At 38.2% G+C, this 20,638-nt stretch overlaps 1 protein-coding gene across 1 annotated transcript in view; it reads right to left on the bottom strand.

Annotated features, from left to right (window-relative positions):
* Positions 1-20,638, bottom strand: part of LOC150089433 (spectrin alpha chain-like) — a 579,218-nt gene that overhangs the window by 182,912 nt on the left and 375,668 nt on the right. The window contains 2 exon segments of the mRNA XM_090389473.1: positions 328-641; positions 17,253-17,522. Of these exon segments, the coding sequence (XP_090245599.1) occupies positions 328-641; positions 17,253-17,522 (584 nt within the window).

Genomic DNA, 20,638 nt, shown 5'->3' on the forward strand with positions numbered 1-20,638 from the left:
GTTAATTTGTTATCTTTTCAAATTCTAAACAAAAATTTGCACTGGACCAGAACAGTGTAGTGATCCCATCCCTCATAATTTTAAACAAAGTTTTTCTTATTTGATGTTCAAATATTTTTAAATTTAATCTTGGAACTTTTTGACTGTACTTTGTATATCTGAATACATGTGTTTATTATCTTTTCAAATTTAAACAGAAATTTACACTAGTCCAAAACACAGTGTAGCATTCTCATTCCTTGTAATGGATGCTTATTATCTCAAGTTACCATTAACATTTGCTAACTGAGAAAAGATTATTTATTTAATGTCAAATATATAACTCACTTTATCCACGATTCCTCATCGGCAATATCTCTGAAAAACTGATGAAGTGTATTGGCTTCATTTAGACGAGCTCTCCGATAAGCTGCTAAAGTTTTAACTCTTTCATAACGCTCATTAATCGAGGTTCTCCTTTCCTGTATAGTTGCAGTATCAAACTGTCCAGAATCAACAAGGCTGTCTGCTAAGCCATTCATATCTTTAATACGATCTTCATGTGCAGTGATATCTGCTTCAACTAATTGGTGCTTTTTAATCAAATTTTGGACAGATGCCAGATCTTTCCCTGAATCTTCAGATTTCAATAAAGACTCTACCTGTAACATTAAAATACATAAAAATATTAATAATGTGAAAAAAAATCAGATATTTATAATGCACATAAAAAATGGGATCGAATTTGATATGAAAAAAGTTGTTTGGGTCACAATCCATCTGAACAGAAAATTTAACAACTGACAGTGCAAGCATTTATAAATCTTACAATTCAAATTTACAAATATTTGTCATGGATCTTTTAGGTATGTTTTCAAATGCATAAAGTATCTTTTGCCTTTACATGCAGACAAAAGGTACTTTGCCTTCCATCCACACTTAAAAACAACTCCACTGGGAGTCAACTTGTCACATGCAAGAAGTATGACATTACAAACTTCTTATAAAAAAAAAAACAAAAGGCAGACTTTTTAGATTTTTAATTTAGAAACTTATCTAGTTTTATACATTATAAAAAAGCATTTGATAATATCCATATTCAGATTATTAACAATCCTAAAGAAGGATATAATATCTAACCAACAAATACAAGCAGTCTAAATGTACAGAGTAATCACAAAGAAAATTAATGCAAAAATATGTAAAGGTTTTGGTATAAACATGTTAATACTAGAAAATATAAAAGTTTTACTATGAGGTCTTATTTTACATGCCAAATAACTGCTCAAATTATTATCACTCTGCACCAATAACACCTCCAATTTTGAGTAACAAAAAAATTTTAAGTGGTGAAAGAAAGCTGATCTTGGGATACATTCATTACAGCAATTGGATTGCCCTTTTCAGGTGTACAAAATTTTTTGGATCATGCCTGAATGTATACTTTGAGATAACTCACCACAACCACAGGTTTAAAATCTGGATTGCAAGGTGGCCAAAGTGCTACCAATGTTTCTTCCATTCAAAATGTTCTCTTAATAATGCAGCAACTCTCTGGTGACGATGTGAGGAAGTAACAGGCGCAACAATCCTTCCCTGTCTCAAGTGCTGAATGGCTGCATTTTCCAACATATCCCGGAACATTCGGGAATATAGGGACAAAGTGACCATTAAAAAAAAAAAAAAAAAACAGATCCAATTATAAAACTGGATGTGAAACAGCACAAAACTGTTATCTCTTATGGTGTAATAGATCAGATGTGGTTACTGCACGCGGTTTTCTTCACCACACAAACTCAACACAGTTATATGTGATAAATATTCTTGCCAACATCAACAAACTAATTTTCAAACTAACAGAGCAAGTTTATCTGGGAAAAGATCTAAACCTCCGAAACACTTCCTAATTCATTTCACGAATATACCTGGTCTCAATTCTAATCTCAGCGATGTCCATTTCCAATGGCAGTCTGCCAAACCCCATGTACTTTTTCTGACAGAATCTCAGTTATCGGTTAATTCAACTACTGCTCATCTCAGATGCCCAAATTATTCGCTGTATGATTCCTTTTGCCTCAAAGGTGGTACTTGTGCATATGTCCGTTCTGATATTCCCTGTCAGAGTCTTGGCAATTTGGAATCTCCTCTCTTCGATATTCTCTGGCTTAAAGTCTCTCTACCTCATTGTGTCAAATTCATCTGTTGTCTCTACCATTCTCCAAACTCCACTAATCACTGGGAGCTCTTTGACTTTCTCTCTTTGCAACTTGACTTTCTCCAGTTCAACTTTCCTAACAGTGAGGTAATTTTCCTTGGCGGTTTTAATGTTCACAACTCCAGCTGGCTTCCGTTTGCTAGTCACACTGACCCAGCTGGTCGAGATAATGAGTCTTTGCAATTACTAATGACCATGCGCAGAATGTTCATTTACCTACAAGAATACCAGACAATCCTAATCATACAGCCAACACCCTTGATCTTTTTCTCACAAACAACCCTTCTAAGTACACGATCGAAGAGAGAGGTCCTTTAGGCACTTCAGATCAAAACTTGGCGATTGTCTCTTCTCCAATGTAGCCTTTATCTCATGGCTATTCCCAGCCTCATGTTGTTTGGCATTACAAGAATGCAAAATGGAATGACCTGCGAGATTTCTTTTCTTCTTTTCCTTGGTCCGATTACTGTTTCAAAACTTCTGATGTCAACGTTTGCTCAGATCGTGTCAGTGAAATTATTCTTGCAGGAATGGAATCTTTTATCCCACACTCCACTTTAAAATCTCGTCCTTTATCTAAACCTTGGTTTTCCAATAAATGTGCTAAGGCTGTTCAAGAGAAGAATGTTGCATATCATAATTGGCTTGTTTTTAATTCTTCAGTTTCATTTTCTGCCTACACCAAAGCTCGCAACAATTGTAAAGCAGTTATTAATCAGTCCAAACTAGAGTTTGAACAGACTAAGAGTAGAAAACTTGCTTCTTGCCCTAATGGTAGCCGAGCATTCTGGTCTCTTGCCAAAGCTATTGGCCGCAACTTTTGCCCATCTTTGCTCCCACCTCTGTCCAAACCAGATGGTTCTGTTGTCACTTCAGCCAAGAATAAAGCTGACCTGCTAACATCCCATTTTTCTTCCAACTCATGTATTAATGATCTTGGTAAAACACCTCCTACCATTCCCAACATGCTACATTCAATGCCTCCTGTGGTCTTCCATCAAAAGGATGTCTAAAGGATTTTTACGAATCTTGATGCTAAGAAAGCTCCAGGTCCCGATGTTATTTCCCCACTTGTTCTCAAAACCTGTGCACCTGAACTTACTCCTATTCTTTGCCGCCTTTTTTCACTTTCTTATTCCAAAGGTGTTTTTCCTTCTGCTTGGAAATTTGCTCATATCCAGTCAGTTCCTAAAAAGGGTGACAAATCCCTCCCATCCAATTATCGTCCCATTGCAATTACTTCTACTCTTTCTAAAGTAATGGAGAAATCAATTAACCGCCAACTCTTAAACTACCTAGAAACCTTCCGTCTGATCAACGATCGCCAGTATGGATTCAGTCAGTGTCGATCCACTGGTGATATTCTGGCTTATGTTACCCATTTATGGACTAATTCAATGGAAAGGTTTGGTGAAACACAAGTAGTTGCTCTTGACATATCAAAGGCTTTCGATCGTGTTTGGCATAAAGGTCTTCTAAACATCTTATGGTTTGCCAACTGTTTTTTGTAATTGATTATCCAGTTTTCTCTCTGATCGCTCACTGAGGGTGATGGTAGATGGCTCTCTGTCTTCTAACTTCTCCACTAATGCCAGTGTCCCCCAAGGTTCAGTTCTTTTCCCCACTCTTTTCCTCTTGTATATTAATGAACTTCTTTCATTGACTGGAAATCCTATCCATAGTTTTGCCAATGATAGCACATTGCATTCCACTTTCCATTATGAAAAACCTTGCCCTGCCCAATCAGCTTCAACTTCTCGAAAATCTACTACCAATTTCTTAAATGCAGATCTTCAGGTAATTCTCCAGTGGGGCAAAGACAACTTAGTTGATTTCAATCCTTCTAAAACTCAGTCTTGTCTTATATCTCGCAAAAAGGATTCTTCTGCTCCTATGCTTAACTTTGGTGATATATCTCTTTTGGTTATTACCCTGACTTCTAATCCCTCTTGGCACAAGCACATTACAAATATTGCTTCCTCTACATCTAAAAAACTTTCTCTTTTCTCTTTTGCTTTCGGCATTATTTTTCTTCCAAGCAGCTGTTCACTCTGTACAAATTGCAAATCCTCCCTACCATGGAATATTGTTCCCACATCTGGGGCGGTGCCCCCAAAACCTCTCTCAGGCTTCTAAATTCCATTCAGAAGAGGGCAGTAGGTTAATTAATGACTCATCTCTAACAGGAACCTCTGTCATGCAATCATCATTGACCATGCAATCATCAGTTGGATAGTTACTATCAACTGGACAGTTAACTGTGTGTGGAAGGAAGTACATAAGTTGTATTTTATTTGCTTGTTTTTTGTTTTTTGCCAGGGCAGCAAAAGCTTGTGGCTTCCTTGCCCTATATGTTGAATACTATTACAGAGTCTCTCCACTCACTGTCTCATAGACGTACTGTTTCTGCTGCATGCCTTTCTACAGATATTTCCATGAGCACTGTTCTTCTGAATTGGCTTCTATAATTCCCGCTCTCTTTCAAAACAGTCCGAACATGTGCAGCTACCAGCCAACATCCATTTACTGTCCAACTTCAAACTCACAGAACCAACTTTTCATCTTCCTCATTTATTCATTCAACTGCCATTTTCTAGAACAACCTTCCTTCATACGTATATCCTGAAAATTACAGTCTACAGAAGTTGAAGTTCAATATCAACTTTTTTTTTTGTGTTCTCAACCTCCAACCCAAGCAAGGTACTAAGTAATATAGGTTCTAATACTGTTGCAGAAAAATTTTAAAACAGTAAAATAAAGACTGTCCATACAGAAAGAGAACAACAAGAAAGGAATGGAAAAATGGCAAAAACTATATAAACAGTATGCTTTTTTTTTTTTTTTTTTTTCATCAGGTTTAGGGTTTCCCAGAAGTGAAAACTCCAAACACTCCAGTAAAACAATGTCTCTCTAAGTGACAAAAGCTGTTACAAATAAAATAAAATTTAGAGAGAGAGTTGAATGAATAAAATGAAGGTTGCCAAAAAAGAACAGAAGATTCAGCCACCAATGATCCATCTTTTCAAGGAGAAGCTACTTTTTTTCTTTTTTCTTTTTTTTTTTTTTTGGCTAGTGCAGCATAAGCCTCAGGCTTCCTTGCACCATATGGCTAATAATAATAATGGCACTGCACCAAGTGAAGGAGAAATGCAGTGTTTCAATAACCTCTCAACCCAAAAGAGTCAGAATTAAGTTACTCTAGCTCCAACACTAACAACCAATAAACAGAGACAGTCCACTTGAAGCCTTGAAAAATTGAAACAGAAAATGCATGAAAAAAAAAAAAACATTTATATAAATATACATATTCTGTTTGTGCATTTTCTATTTCATTTTTTCGTTACGTTGAGCATTTCACCAGTCAGGACCGTGTCCGCTTGTTGGCTGCATAGTTGGACTAGAGCAGCACAAATCAGACTCTTCTCAGTCTATGGGTTATCAAATCACTACATTTGACCTTCACTCACTGAAGTGCCTTTTAGCCTCCCCGTGAAAAGATAGGGGATAGACAGCCAAATTACTCTTCTATTCTTTTTCGGGCATTTTCATTTATCCTTCATTAGGCAACCTCCATTTTATTCAATTTACTTTCTAAATTTTACTTCAGTTTCTGACAGCTTTTACCAATTTTTTGTTTTTCATTTCTGAAAACCCTAAACCTATGAATAAACATATCATCTCACTGATTTTTGGCATTTTTATTTCTTTTTCTGTATTCTTTTTCTGTATGGGTAAACTTCATTTTACTATTTTAAAATTTTGCAAAAGACTACAATTTTGTAAAGACTAAAATGGTGGCCATATTGAACAGATGTGGTAAAAATTGTTTTTTTAAATTTGTGTGTGCCATTCCTATTGTGCTAGAATTAATTAAAATATATATTTAAAATAGTGTTGTTATATACAAACCTATTTCCATACTTGTGGATGACCCTGTATATTCCTAAGTTCCTTCTTCTCCAAATTAATTTCATTTTTAGGATATTCATACTTTGTAATTATGGGGTAACCTTTACTATTTTAAGGTTTTTTTTTTTTTTTTTTGGTAGTTGTTGGTGCATAGGCTTCTGTGGCCATAATGCACCTCCCAAAGTTTTTGCAGTACTTTGATCCAAGCCCGAGGCAGGAATCGAACCCGCGACCTTTGGGTTGCCAGGCAGGCACTTTACCCACCCGGCTAGCCCGGTCGGCACTATTTTAAGTTTGAAATAGTCAAATATTTTATTCTAGAGGCACTGTCCTTGAATATTTATATTCTATTTGCACATTTTGTATTTTGTTTTCTCAGAGTTTCACCGGTCAGGACAGGATCTGCTTACTGGTTCCATTGTGCTAAAGCTAGTGACACTCAACTCCGCAGGGTCAAGAGGTTATTGGAACACCATTTTTGACCTTCACCTGCTGGAGTGTATTGTAGCTTCCCCTTCAAAAGATGGGGAATCGCCAACCAAATTTCTCTTCTATTCTTTTTCAGGTATTCACTTATTCTTCATTAAGCAACCTTCATTCTATTCAATTTACTCTCTTTAAATTTTATTTCAGTTTGTGACAATTTTTGCCAGTTAAGGAGACGTCATCTTGCTAGGGTTCTGGAATTTCACTTCTGAAAAGTTTTCTTCCATTTGCTCCATGTTTTGGAAACACTAAATCTACAAAGAAACAAACCATTTCACTGGTTTTTGGCATTTTCTTTCTTTTTCTGTTTTACTTTTAGTAGTAGTAGTGGCATGTGAGGCAAGAAAGCATGTGTATGAGCTTATGCAGCATCAGCCAAAAAAAAAAATCACACCATTCCCTCCAAATGCCTGTCCAGTTCCTCCTTAAATTTATTCAACCTATCAACTTCCACAACGACAGATGGAAGTTTGTTCCAGCAATTAACCACCCGATGGCTAAAGGCAAATTTCCGCACATCTATTCTACATCTGTCTTTCTTCAATTTGAATTTATGCCCCCTTAAGTTCATAATCTGAACAAATGGAAGGATCCCATTAGAATTCAGCGTGCTCAACCCATTCAAGGCCTTATACACCTCAATCAGATCACCGCGCAGGTGCCTAGTCTCCAGCCACTGCAATTTGCAGAACTTAAGCCTCTCTTGGTAAGAGGATCCCTTCATTCCCCTCACCAATCTTGTTGCCCTTCTCTGTACACACTCAAGTAAATCTACATCCTTCCTAAAATGAGGCCTCTAGACCTGTACGCAGTACTTCAGGCGTGGCCTGACCATTGCCTTATACAGAGGGATAATCACCTCCTTTTCCCTGATAGCAAAATTCCTATATATCATTGACAAAACCCCATGACCTGCCCTGGCAGCCTGTCTGCATTGCTCAGAAAACTTCATATCTGCCTGCACAATTACTCCCAGGTCTTTTTCATTTTCTACCACCTTAAGTGTAGTACCAATTTTAAGTACAAATTAAAGTACGTTTCTCTGGGGTTACTTCTACCCATATGCAGTACTTTGCATTTGTCAAGGTTAAACTGCAGTTGCCACTTCTTAGCCCATCTGCCCAAATTATCTAGATCCTGTTGCAGTAGCACACTGCCATTACTGTCATTAACAACCCTGCCAACCTTTGTATCATCTGCAAACTTCGACATTAAGCCTATTATACCATCATCAATATCATTGATAAATATACAAAACAACAGTAGACCCAACACCGAACCCTGTGGGACTCCACTAATAACCTTAGTCCACGAAGAGCAGCACCCATTGATTACCACCCTCTGTCTTCTCCCACTTAACCATCCTTTTATCCCTTGTAGCAACTTACCCTTAATGCCATTCTGCTTCAATTTGTACAATAGTCTTTCGTGCGCAACAGTGTCAAAAGCTTTCCTGAAATCCAAATATATTCAGTCTGCTGACGAGGCTACTAGAGACGGTCGTGTTCAAAGCCGCTAAGTGGATTTTTCTTATTTATTGATTTGAAATTATTGTTTTTCTAAAACTTTCAATTTAAATTTAGTAGTATAACATTATTTTGTGATTTTCTGATTAATTTGGTGTATTTATTCTTTACTCGGCCTTGTAATTACATAAAAGTATCGGTAAAGGTTTCCACGTGTTTCAACTCCGCTACCGTTCGTAATTTTTCCCGCCTTTGTGATACGATAGTTATATACCGTACTAGATAGCGTTAGTTGAATTTCGTTAGCAGTTAAATTGTACGTTTAAATAAATACATATAACGACTTAGATTACAAACGTAATATAATTAATTATATTTAACATAATTAATAACATAACATAATTAATTATAATAAATTAATAGAATCATGACTCAGGCCAGAGCAGCAAAGCAAAAGGCTCAAGCTAATGGAAGTGCTGTGGCTCAGAGCAGAACTAAGGGGGGGCAGTTGTCCTCTGACTCACAGCCTTATAAAATGCACTGTTTGCTTGATGTTTGCAGAGCAATCGGGTACGGGACATGATACTGCCAAGGGGGATGTCTTTGTGTGTGCGCGATGCAAGGAGTGTATCGATATCAGGCAACAACTCGGTGTTCTTGTGGGCCTATATGAGAGCTTGAAGGACAGGGTGGATGCCCTCGAAGAAACTAAATTGAGGGGCCCATCAAGCTCTCAGCTGCCCACATCAAAGCCAGAGCTTGCACTTGGGCATCGTGTGACACAGAGACAACCCCCAAGGCAGAATGCGCTGGTCCCGAAGGAACTAGTAGTTGTTGGTGACTCTATTGTCAGGGAAACGGGGAACATGCTTTGTAAAAAAGATAGGTGGAACAGGACCAGGGTATGTCTGCCAGGGGCAAAGGTTGATGACGTTGTAGAGCGAATATCATCTTTTAAGGGCACAAAAGGTGATATAGTTGTACACGTTGGCACTAATAATATTAAGAGTAGGAGACCGGCAGAATTACTTAACAAGTACAGGTCACTGTGGAACAAAAGCCGAGAATTAGGGTTGAATTTGAAAGTGTCTGCAATTCTGCCCAGACACGACAGGAGGGAGTATATGATGAGAGCTTTGTCGATCAATTCGGCCCTGGAAAGATTGTGCAAGGCTCAAGGGGTAGAATTTTTTCAGCCTGGACTGTACTTGTTAACAGGAGAGATTGCTTCTACAGGGATGGGATACACTTAAATAGAAAGGGTGCAAGAATATTTGCTGATGCTATCGAGGCAGTGTTAGGTGGGTCGGAAAACTACTAGCTTGGGGGGAGACAAAGACCAATAGATTGACAGTAGCCACTGGCAGAGGTGAAAGAGATTCTTGCACTGCTTCTATTAGAATGAGCAGAAGCCTGAAAAACAAGATGCATGGTATTTCAGAGACTGCTGGGAGCCATTGCGGTACAAGTAAACACATGGGTTGTGTTAGGGTAGCTAAGAATAGAAACAGGTGCAGGTATACCTGCGTGTACACCAATGCTAGGAGTTTAGTAAATAAATTTGATGAATTTGAAGTATTGCTCAAAACATCAAAGGCAGATATTGTTGGGATATCAGAGACGTGGTGTCACACAGATATAAGGGATGCAGAACTGCAATTTGGGGAGTACAACGTCTACAGAAAGGATAGACAGGATAGGAAGGGGGGAGGGGTTATGCTATTAGTTAAGAAACACATAAAAACCAAGGAAGTGAAGCCAGTCGACATCGCTGGACAGTGCAGTGTTGAGTCAGTTTGGTGTGACATAAGCATTGGGAGATCAAAATTGAGAGTAGGAGTGTGCTATAGGCCTAATGACTCTGATGAGTATAATAAGGAACTATACAGGGAAATAGAGTGGGCCAGTAAATCAGAGAGTCTTATAATGGGAGATTTTAATTTCCCAGATATTGACTGGTATTTGGGGGCTGGTTACTCACACACTAGCAGGGCTTTTGTGGATTTATTGGATGATTGTTTTCTACATCAGCATGTTCGGGAGGCAACTAGAGGGAGTAATACTCTTGATTTGATTATCAGCAGTGATTCTTCATGCATTAAGAATCTGCAGATAAATGAACCACTAGGTGGCAGTGATCACAGTGTGCTGAAGTGGGATTTAATCAAAGAGGTAACTACCATTAGGGGTAAAGGGAAGGGTTATTGCTTCCGTAAGGGCAACTACGATGGACTGAGACAGTATTTAAATTCTATACAGTGGGACCAACTGATGATGTTACCAACAGCAAATTCAAAATGGGAAGCATTCAAAGAACTTATCTTGGAAGCTACTAGGCTTTACATACCAACTAAGAAATATTGTTCAAGGTTTAGGCCAAAATGGATGTCAGATGAACTAATGAGGCATATGGCAGAGAAGAAAAATGCATGGGATACTTACAAATTAACACATGACACAGAAGCCTATGATAGATACAAGTTGATATGCAACCAAGTTACAAAGGAGGTTAGGCAGGCGAAGGCAGATTACGAGAAATCCTTGGCAAGGGAAGCAAAGAAAAACAGCAAAGAGTTCTTTACTTATGTAAACTCTAGAAGGAAGGGGATGAATCAGATTGGTCCACTTGATATTGATGGGTCAACTGTTGATGATCCTGCTCAGGTAGCTAACAAACTAAATGAATATTTTGCATCGACATTCACACATGAGGAGTTATTCAGCAAGGGGAATGCCAGAGGTGTATTCAACTCTAGCAGTAAGCTAGAGAATCTTGAAATAACTGGGAGTAAAGTGGAGGAGAAACTGTTGAAGATAAACACAAGAAAGGCACCCGGGGTGGATGGGATCTATCCAGTTATATTAAAGGAGGCAGCAAAGGAAGTAAGCAAACCCTTAGCCATAATTATGAGAGCTTCCTTGGACTCAGGGGAGGTACCCATAGACTGGAAATGTGCAAATGTGACCCCAATTCACAAAGGAGGATCAAAGGCTGACACAAGTAATTATAGACCTGTGAGCTTAACTTCTGTTCCAGGAAAATTAATGGAGTCACTGGTTAAAGAAGCACTGCAGGATCATTTAGACAAGACTTCAGTTATAGCTCAGACACAGCATGGTTTTGTTAAGGGGAAGTCTTGCCTGACCAACTTGATTGGATACTATGATGCAGTCACAAAAGAACTGGATGCAGGGAATAACTTTGATATTATATACTTGGATCTTAGAAAGGCTTTTGATACTATTGCACATGGAAGACTGCTACACAAATTGGAGCAGTGTGACATTGGAGGCAAATTGCTGCTATGGATAAAGGGGTGGTTGAGGGGGAGAAGACAGAGAGTGGTAATTAATGGACACTGCTCATCGTGGACTAATGTTATTAGTGGAGTCCCTCAGGGCTCAGTGTTGGGTCCATTATTGTTTTCTGTATTTATAAATGATATTGATGATGGTATATCAAGCTTAATGTCCAAGTTTGCAGATGATACAAAGGTTGGCAGGGTTGTCAAGAACACTACTGACACTATGCTGCTGCAACAGGATCCGGAAAGGTTGAGCAGATGGGCTGAGAGGTGGCAAATGAAGTTTAACATTGACAAATGTAAAGTACTACACATGGGAAACAGCAACCCCAGAGCAACGTATCAACTCTGTGGTACTACACTGACAGTGGTAGAGAATGAAAGGGACTTGGGGGTGGTTGTGCAGGCAGATATGAAGTTCTCTGAGCAGTGCAGACGGGCTGCAAGAGTAGCTCATGGAGTATTGTCAATGATATACAGGAATTTTTCCAGCAGGGATAAGGAGGTGATTATTCCATTGTATAAGGCAATGGTCAGGCCACACCTAGAGTACTGTATACAGGTCTGGAGGCCTCATTTCAAGAAGGATGTAGAGCTGCTGGAACGAGTACAGAGAAGGGCAACAAGATTAGTGAATGGAACAAAGGGGTGCTCTTACGAAGAAAGGCTTAAGTTTTGCAAATTACAGTGTCTGGAGACTAGGCACCAGCGAGGTGATCTGATAGTGGTGTATAAAGCCTTGAATGGTTTAAGCATGCTCAATGCTGATGGGATTCTTCCTCTAGCTCAGAAAAATCACCTGAGAGGGCATAAATTCAAATTGAGGAAAGACAGATGTAGGATAGACGTGCGGAAATTTGCCTTTAGCCAGCGGGTGGTTGGTTGGTGGAACAGACTCCCATCCCTTGTGGTGGAGGTTGATAGCCTAAATAAGTTTAAGGCTCAGCTGGACAGGTATTTTGAACGAACAGAGGGGTGAAGTGGAAGTGAGTTTTTTTTTTTTTTTTGGCTGATGCTGCATAAGCTTGCTTTCTTGCATCAAATGCCTCTACTAATGCTAATTCTAATATCAAAATTATTTTTTGCATTCAGTTCCTTTGTAACCACATCATAATATCCTATCAAATTTGTCAGACAAGACTTTCCCTTAACAAACCCATGCTGTGTCTGAATTAATGCTGCAGTCTTGTCTAGATGATCCTGCAATGCATCTTTAACCAGTGACTCCATTATTTTACCCGGAACAGAAGTTAAACTAACTGGTCTGTAATTACTCATGTCACCTTTCGATCCCCCTTGTGAATTGGGGATACATTTGCACATCTCCAGTCCGTGGGAACCTCCCCTGATCCAAGGATGCTCTCATAATTATGGCTAAGGGTTTGCTTAGTTGCTTTGCCGCCTCCTTTAATATAACTGGATAGATCCCATCCACCCCAGGTGCTTTTCTTATGTTTAACTTCAACGATTTCTCCTCCACTTTGCTCTCAGTTATTACAAAATCATTAAGTATCCTGCTACAATTTGATAACCTTCTGCCATTTTCAAACCTTAATAATTCCTCATGTGTGAATGTAGATACAAAATACTCATTCAGTTTGTTTGCTATCTGAGCAGGATCATCAACAGTCGAACCATTGATGTCAAGTGGACCAATCAGATTCATCCCTTCCTTTTAGAGTTTATATAAGTAAAGAAATCCTTGCTGTTTTTCTTAGCATCTTTTGCCAAGGATTTCTCGTAATCTGCCTTCGCCTGCCTAACCTCCTTTGTGACCTGATTACAGACTAGCTTATATCTGCCATAGGCTTCTGAGTCACTTGATAATTTATATGCATCCCATGCATTTTTCTTCTCTGTCACGAGTCTCATTAGTTCATTTGATAACCATTTAGGCCTAAACCTTGAACAATATTTCTTAATAGGTATGAAACTTTTAGTAGCATCCACGATTAATTCCTTGAATGCTTCCCACTTAGAATTTACTGTTGGTAACATCGTCAGTTTATCCCACTGTACATTATTTAAAAACTTGCTGAGACCACTGTACTCACCCTTATGGAAGCAAAAACCCTTTCCTTTACCCATGATGGTAATTATATCTTTAAGTAAATCCCACATCAGTACACTGTGATCACTGCCACCTAGTGGTTCCTTTATCTGAAAATTCTTAATACACGAATGATCACTGCTGATAACTAGATCAAGAGTATTACTCTCTGTGGTTGCCTCTCGAACATGCTGCTGCAGAAAACAATCATCCAATAAATCCACAAAAGTCTGACTAGTGTGTGAGTGACCAACCCACAAGTTCCAGTCAATATCTGGGAAGTTAAAATCCCTCATTATAAGACATTCCGATTTACTGGCCCACTCTATTTCTCTGTATAATTGTTCTTGTACTCATTCAAGTCATTAGGCCTATAACACACTCCTACTCTTATTTTTGCTTTTGCAGTGCTTATGTCACACCAAACTGACTCAACAGTGCACTGTTCATCTATATCAACTGGGTGCACTTCTTTTGATTTTATGCTTTTCTTAAGTAACAGCATAACACCTCCTCCTTTTCTATCCTGTCTATCCTTTCTGTACACATTGTACTCACCAAATTCCAGTTCTGCATTCCTTATATCTGTGTGACACCACGTCTCTGCTATCCCAACAATATCCGCCTTTGATGTCTTGACCAACACTTCAAATTCATCAAATTTATTTACTATACTTCTAGCATTGGTATACATGCAAGCATACATGCTCCTATTCCTAGTTACCTAACACATCCCATATACCCACCTATTTCAGGATGACTGCCATCCGTCCCTGAAACTCCCAACACCCCTCGCTCCAGGTCGCTACTTATTCTAATAAAAGTTGTGCAAGGATTACCTTCATCTCTGCCTATGGCTACTGTTAAACTATTAGTCCTTGTATCCCCCCAAGCTATCAGTTTTCCAACCCACCTAACACTGCCTCGATAGCATCCGCAAATATTCTTGCACCCTTTCTATTTAAGTGTATCCCATCCCTGTAGAAGCAGTCTCTCCTGTTAACAAGTACAGTCCAGGTTGAAAAAAATTCTACCCCTTGAGCCTTGCACAATCTTTCCAGGGCCGAATTGATCGACAAGGCTCTCATCATATACTCCCTCCTATCGTGTCTGGGCAGAATTGCAGACACTTTCAAATTCAACCCCCTAATTCTCGGCTTTTGTTCAACAGTGACCTGTACTTGTTAAGTAATTCTGCTGGTCTCCTACTCTTAATATCATTAGTGCCAACGTGTACAATTATATCACCTTTTGTGCCCTTAAAAGATGATATCCACTCTACAACGTCATCAACCTTTGCCCCGGCAGACATACCCTGGTCCTGTTCCACCTATCCTTTTTACAAAGCATGTTACCCGTTTCCCTGACAACAGAGTCACCGACAACTACTAGTTCTTGTGGGACCAGCGCATTCTGCCTTGGGGGTTGCCGCTGTGTTGCGTGATGACCAAGTGCAAGCTCTTGTGTTGATGTGGGTAGCTGAGAGCTTGATGGGCCCCTCAATTTAGATCTTTCGAGGGCATCCACCCTGTCCTTCAAACTCTCATATAGGCCCATAACAACGCTGAGTTGTCGGCTGATTTCCTTACACTCCTTACATCGTGCACACACAAAGACATCCCCCATGGCAATATCATGTTCCATTCCAGAGAGTTCGGCAAACGTTTCACAAGTTGCACATTTTTTTAGGCTGTGATGCGTTGGAGAATCGCCCCCCTCAGTTCTCGCTTGAGTCACAGCACTCCTGCCACTTTTTACTGCCCGTTGCTTTGCTGCTCTAGTTTGGGCATGATATTTTAAAATAATATAGATTACTTTCATCAACCGGTGAAATACCACTTTGCTTATTGGAGGCTTGAAGTGGTGAAACCCATGTTTAGTCTCTAGAGCAAAGTTTCCGGCATTCCCCTCCCCCCATACTTCTCCTTCAACCCATGTACGGTACTAAGTACTATAGGTTTTGATACCTTTCGTGTTTGGGGTTTTCATAAAAAAAAAAAAAAAAAAAATTAAATTAATTAAATGTCAATACTACGCTATCTAATAGAACCAGTGAAGCATATTATTCTATATAATTATGCGTTAGAGCTACCTAGCTACCTCAATTAAAAATTTGAATTCCCTACCACTATATACAAAAACAATGGCTGCAAGATTCGAATGAAATAACGGTTTTATGTATATTAAGTAGTAATCCACAAAAACTTTTTATCTAAATTAAAATAAAAATAACCAGCGTAACTATAACTATAAGACTACGTATTAAGTACAATATAAAATAACAATTATGTAAATAAAAAGGCAAACACTTATCGCTTTTTCGGAGCCTGTAACTCACAGGTGTAATTTTTAAAGGGAGTCAGCGCCCTCCTACTATGGGTGAACTTTGTTTGGTTTTGTTCAAAGTAGTCAAGTCAAACGATACTGGTAGGTGAAATTCAAACACAAACTTTGAGATTAGAGCACAAAAATTCTCAAACTGTTTTTTGAACTTATGAGTATAGTTTCAATTACTGGTCATTGTTTTCAGTATTGATTTCTTAATTGAGTTTTAAGTGAATCTCGTGAGACTCAATCAAACCACAGATGGTCTCCATTTTTTTTGTAATACAATGGTGACAAAGTGCAGTTGTTACTGTCTCATATTCATGACCTATATGTAGATAATTGATAGGAATGATGTGACAACCTGATGATACATGATTTTTATATTTCATTGGTTTTTTATTGATACTGAATTGATACTGCATAAAGTAGATTTAGAATTATAATGGTTTATTACCCCAGTCAGTTCAGACATTTTTTTTTTTTTTTTTTACTTTTGGCTTATTTTTTTAGAATTTTATTTTAATATTATTTTTCACATTTTTTTTTCAGGTTTCATCCTTCCCCACCACCATAGATAGATTTTACCAAACATTTTACTTGAAATCACTCTTTTTTCTTCTTCTGAAATTGGGATGGGAATAAAAATTAAAATAGGTATTCTTTTTTTTTCACAGATAATCTAATTCTTATCATTCCACTTGCCACACTATTAGGTTAAATGAAGATAAGAAAAGAACTATTTTTTTTTATACTTTACTATATTTATTTTGCCTATTTTTTAATTTTAGTAGCAATGGCTCACTCAATGAAATACCATTACATATCATAGCTTTTGCCCTTTCTAGGTTTCAATTTGTTCGATAGCTAGATAGGAACTCTTCAATTCCCTAATTTTTTTTACAATTTTTTATTATCCATAACTTTTTCAGCAACCTCATTTTGGTTTCATTATTGCTTGTACTTAAATTAAAATTCTATCCACATATAATTTTAGTGGTAACACATTCTACATATTCAGAATTTTTGTCTCTAATGTTAAATTATATTTTTTTTTCCTTTCAAGTAATACACCTAGGAAATAAATATTTTATTAATAGACTTGGAATCACCCAAGTTGTGATTTTAAGATACATAGCCAACTCCTCCTCATAGGATTGATACAACATTCTACTTTAACTCAATAATTGAACAAGTCAATTCCTTTAAATACCAAACTAAAATAATTTATAATTATTTTAGTTTGGTATTTAAAGGAATTGACTCGTTCAGTGATACAGTCATTAATACCATTTTTACTCCTCATCAATTCTCTGCCCTTGAACACCATAACTTTTGCATTAGTTGCTGGGACTTCCACATTATAATTTTGGGTAATGTTGTTCAGTGAGAAAGTAAGTTATTCCATGAAAAAGATTTCTGTCTTCTGCTGTTAACAGCACTTTATAAATTACAAGTTTATAAACTAACGTACAAAAAGGAAATTTCAGGTGAAACTAAAGCTGAAAAACACTAACCTCTCCAAGCCAAAAATCAATATCTTTGACTGCAGCATTAAACGTGCGTTGTTTATTTACTTCCTTCAACTTCATACTTTTCTCATATGTTTTTTGGGTAAGGTATTCCCATTGATCAGCAATGGAGACTAATCGTGCTTGCACTGCTTCTTCGGACCCAGCACACTGGTGTTTATCAATGAGGTTCTGACCCATGGCTAGTACACTCTGAATACGATCAGCATTAGCAGCAAGCTCTGCTTCAAAGGCTTGGTGTTTTTGATGCTTACTCTACAAGAGATAATTGAAAATCAGAAAAAATTTGACAAACTAAAATAATGTTCATACAATTATGAAAAAATGAAATAAGTTAAAAGTATATTGAAATATAACATGTTGAATAAATGCAAAACATTTATTTTAAAACACTGTCTTACACCGAATAATTACAACTAAGTGAACTGGGTAAAGCTCATTTGTTATTTTTTATGCACAAGATATTTAATTTAGAGTAAACTCCTATTATCCAGGCTAATCGTGGTGAGTAGAACAGGAAAATTAAAACACGGATTATCGAAAAAATAATTTTTTGACAAAGCAAATTTTATTAGAGGCACATGATGCAAGAAAGCAAGCATATATAGCATCAGTCAAAAAAAAAACCTTCCCATTTCGCTGATCCATTCATTCCAAATGTTTGTCTAGTTCTGCCTTGAATTTATTTAAGCTATCAACTTCCACAACAACAGATGGAAGTTTGTTCTACCAATCAACTACCCGCTGGTTAAAGGCAAACTTCTACACATCTGTTCTACAACTGTCTTTCCTCAGTTCAAACCTATGCCCCTAGGTTTTTGATCTGAACAAGAGGAAGAATCCCATCAGCATTGAGCCGGCTCAATCCATTCAATTCCTTATGCACCTCAATCAGATTGCCTCGCAAGTGCCTAGTCTCCAGAAGCTATAATTTGCAAAACTTAAGCCTTTCTTCATAAGAGCCCCTTTGTTCCCTTCACCAGTCTTGTTGCCCTTCTCTGTACTCATTCTAGCAACTCTACATCCTTAAAATCAGGCTTCCAGACCCATACACAGTACTCAAGGTGTGGCCTGACCATTGCTTTATACAAGGGTATAATCACCTTATCCCTGCTTGCAAAATTGCTGTATATCATTGACAAGACCCCATGACCTACTCTGGCAACCTGTCTGAACTGCTCAGACTGCACAATTACCCTATCTGACTGCACAATTACCCCCACATCTCTTTCATTCTCCACTACCCTGAGTGTAACACCACATAGTTGGCACATTAATCTGGGGTTATTGCCCATATGCAGTACTTTGCATTTGTCAATGTTAAACTTCAGTTGCCACTTCTCAGCCCATCTACGCAACTTTTCCAGATCCTCTTGCAGCAGCATACTGTCATTATTGTTATTAACAACCCTGCCAGCCTTTGTATCATATGCAAACTTTGACATTAAGCTTGATATACCTTCATCAATATCATTGATAAATATATAAAACAACAGTGGGCCAACACCAAACCCTGGGGGACACCACTAATAACATTAGTCGTAGAGCAGTACCCACTAATTACCACTCGCTGTCTTCTCCAACTCAACAATCCTTTTTATCCATTGTAGCAACTTGCCCTTAATGCCATACTGCTCCAATTTGTACAGTATTCTTCCATGTATAACAGTATCAAAAGCTTTCCTGAAATCCAAGTATATGATATCAAAATTATTTTTTGCATCCAGTTCCTTTGTGACCACATCATAGTATCCAATCAAGTTAGTCAGACAAGACTTCCCCTTGACAAACCCATGCTGTGTCTGAATTATTACTGCTGTCTTGTCTAGATGATCCTGCAATGCTTCTTTAACCAGTGACTCTATTGTTTTCCCTGTAACAGAAATCAAACTAAGAGGTCTGTAATTACTCGTGTCACCCTTTGATCCTCCTTTGTGAATTGGAGATACATTTGCACATCTCCGGTCTATGGGGACTTCCCCCGAGTCCAAGGATACTCTCATAATTATGACTAACGGTTTACTTACCTCCTTTAATATAACTGAATAGATCCCATCTACCCCAGGTGCCTTTCTCATGTTTAGCTTCAACAATTTCTCTTCCACTTTGCTCTCAATTATTGCAAAATCCTTTAACCCTGTTACAGTTTGATAAACATCTAGCCCTCTCCGACTCGAATAACTCCTCATGTGTGAATGTATGCACTTTGGTGTGACATAAGCACTGCTTTCCCAGTGCTTAGGTCACACCAAACTGACTCAACATTGCACTGTCCATCTGTGTCAACTGGATGCACTTCTATAGATTTTGTGTTTCTTAACTAACAGCATAACCCCCCCTCCTCCCTTCCTATCCTTTCTGTACACATTGTATTCCCTAAATTCCAATTCTGCATCCCTTATATCTGAGTAGCACCACATCTCTGATATCCCAACAATATCTGCCTTGGATGTCTTAACCAGCACTTCAAATTCATCAAATTTATTTACTATACTCCTAGCATTGGTGTACATGCAAGTATACATGCACCTGTTCTTACTCTTAGTTACTCTAACACAGCCCATGTATTTACTTGTTTCATGACCCCCAGCAGTTCCTGAAATCCCCAGCAACTGGTTTTCTGGGCTGCTGCTCATTCCAATAGAAGCAATGCAAGAATCATTTCCACCTCTGTTTGCGGCTACTGTTAATCTATTAATTGAGTGAATCCTCCCCCCCCCAAGCTAGCAGCTTTCCGATAACATTGTCTCGATAGCATCAGCAAATATTCTTGCACCCTTTCTATTTAAGTGTATCCCATCCCTGTAGAAGCAACTCTCCTGTTATGCGCCCTGCATAATCTCTCCAGGGCCGAATTGATTGACAAGGCTCTCATCATATACTCCCTCCTATTGTGTCTGGGCAGGATTGCAGACATTTTCAAATTTAACTCTAACTCGCAACTTTTTTTCAGCATTGACCTGTGCTTGCTTAGTAAATCCACAGATCTCCTACACTTAATGTCATTAGTGCCAACATGTACAACGATATCACCTTTTGTGCCCTTAAAAGATAATACAGGTGACCCCCGCTTGACGCTGATAGTTCGTTCCGGGAAAACAGAGCGCTAAGTGAATCCGCGCTAAGCGAGCGCCATATTCCCATAAGGTAACATATGTATTTGTGAGTTGCGGTCTATTCCATAGGATATTTTCTAATCAATAATAAATGGTAGTGAAAATATGCACCAATGTCGATTAAAAATATTTAATATTCAAAATTTTGTACATATAAAATATTCTACATTATATACACATAATTATGAGGTAATTAACTAAGGAAAATCATGAATTTATTAATTCGATGGCCCTGTGCTCTCGAGTTTTCGTATC

Source organism: Mastigoproctus giganteus, chromosome 2 (assembly GCF_048544385.1).
Source record: "Mastigoproctus giganteus isolate SK-2022 chromosome 2, ASM4854438v1, whole genome shotgun sequence".
NCBI classification, from domain to species: Eukaryota; Metazoa; Arthropoda; class Arachnida; order Uropygi; family Thelyphonidae; genus Mastigoproctus; species Mastigoproctus giganteus.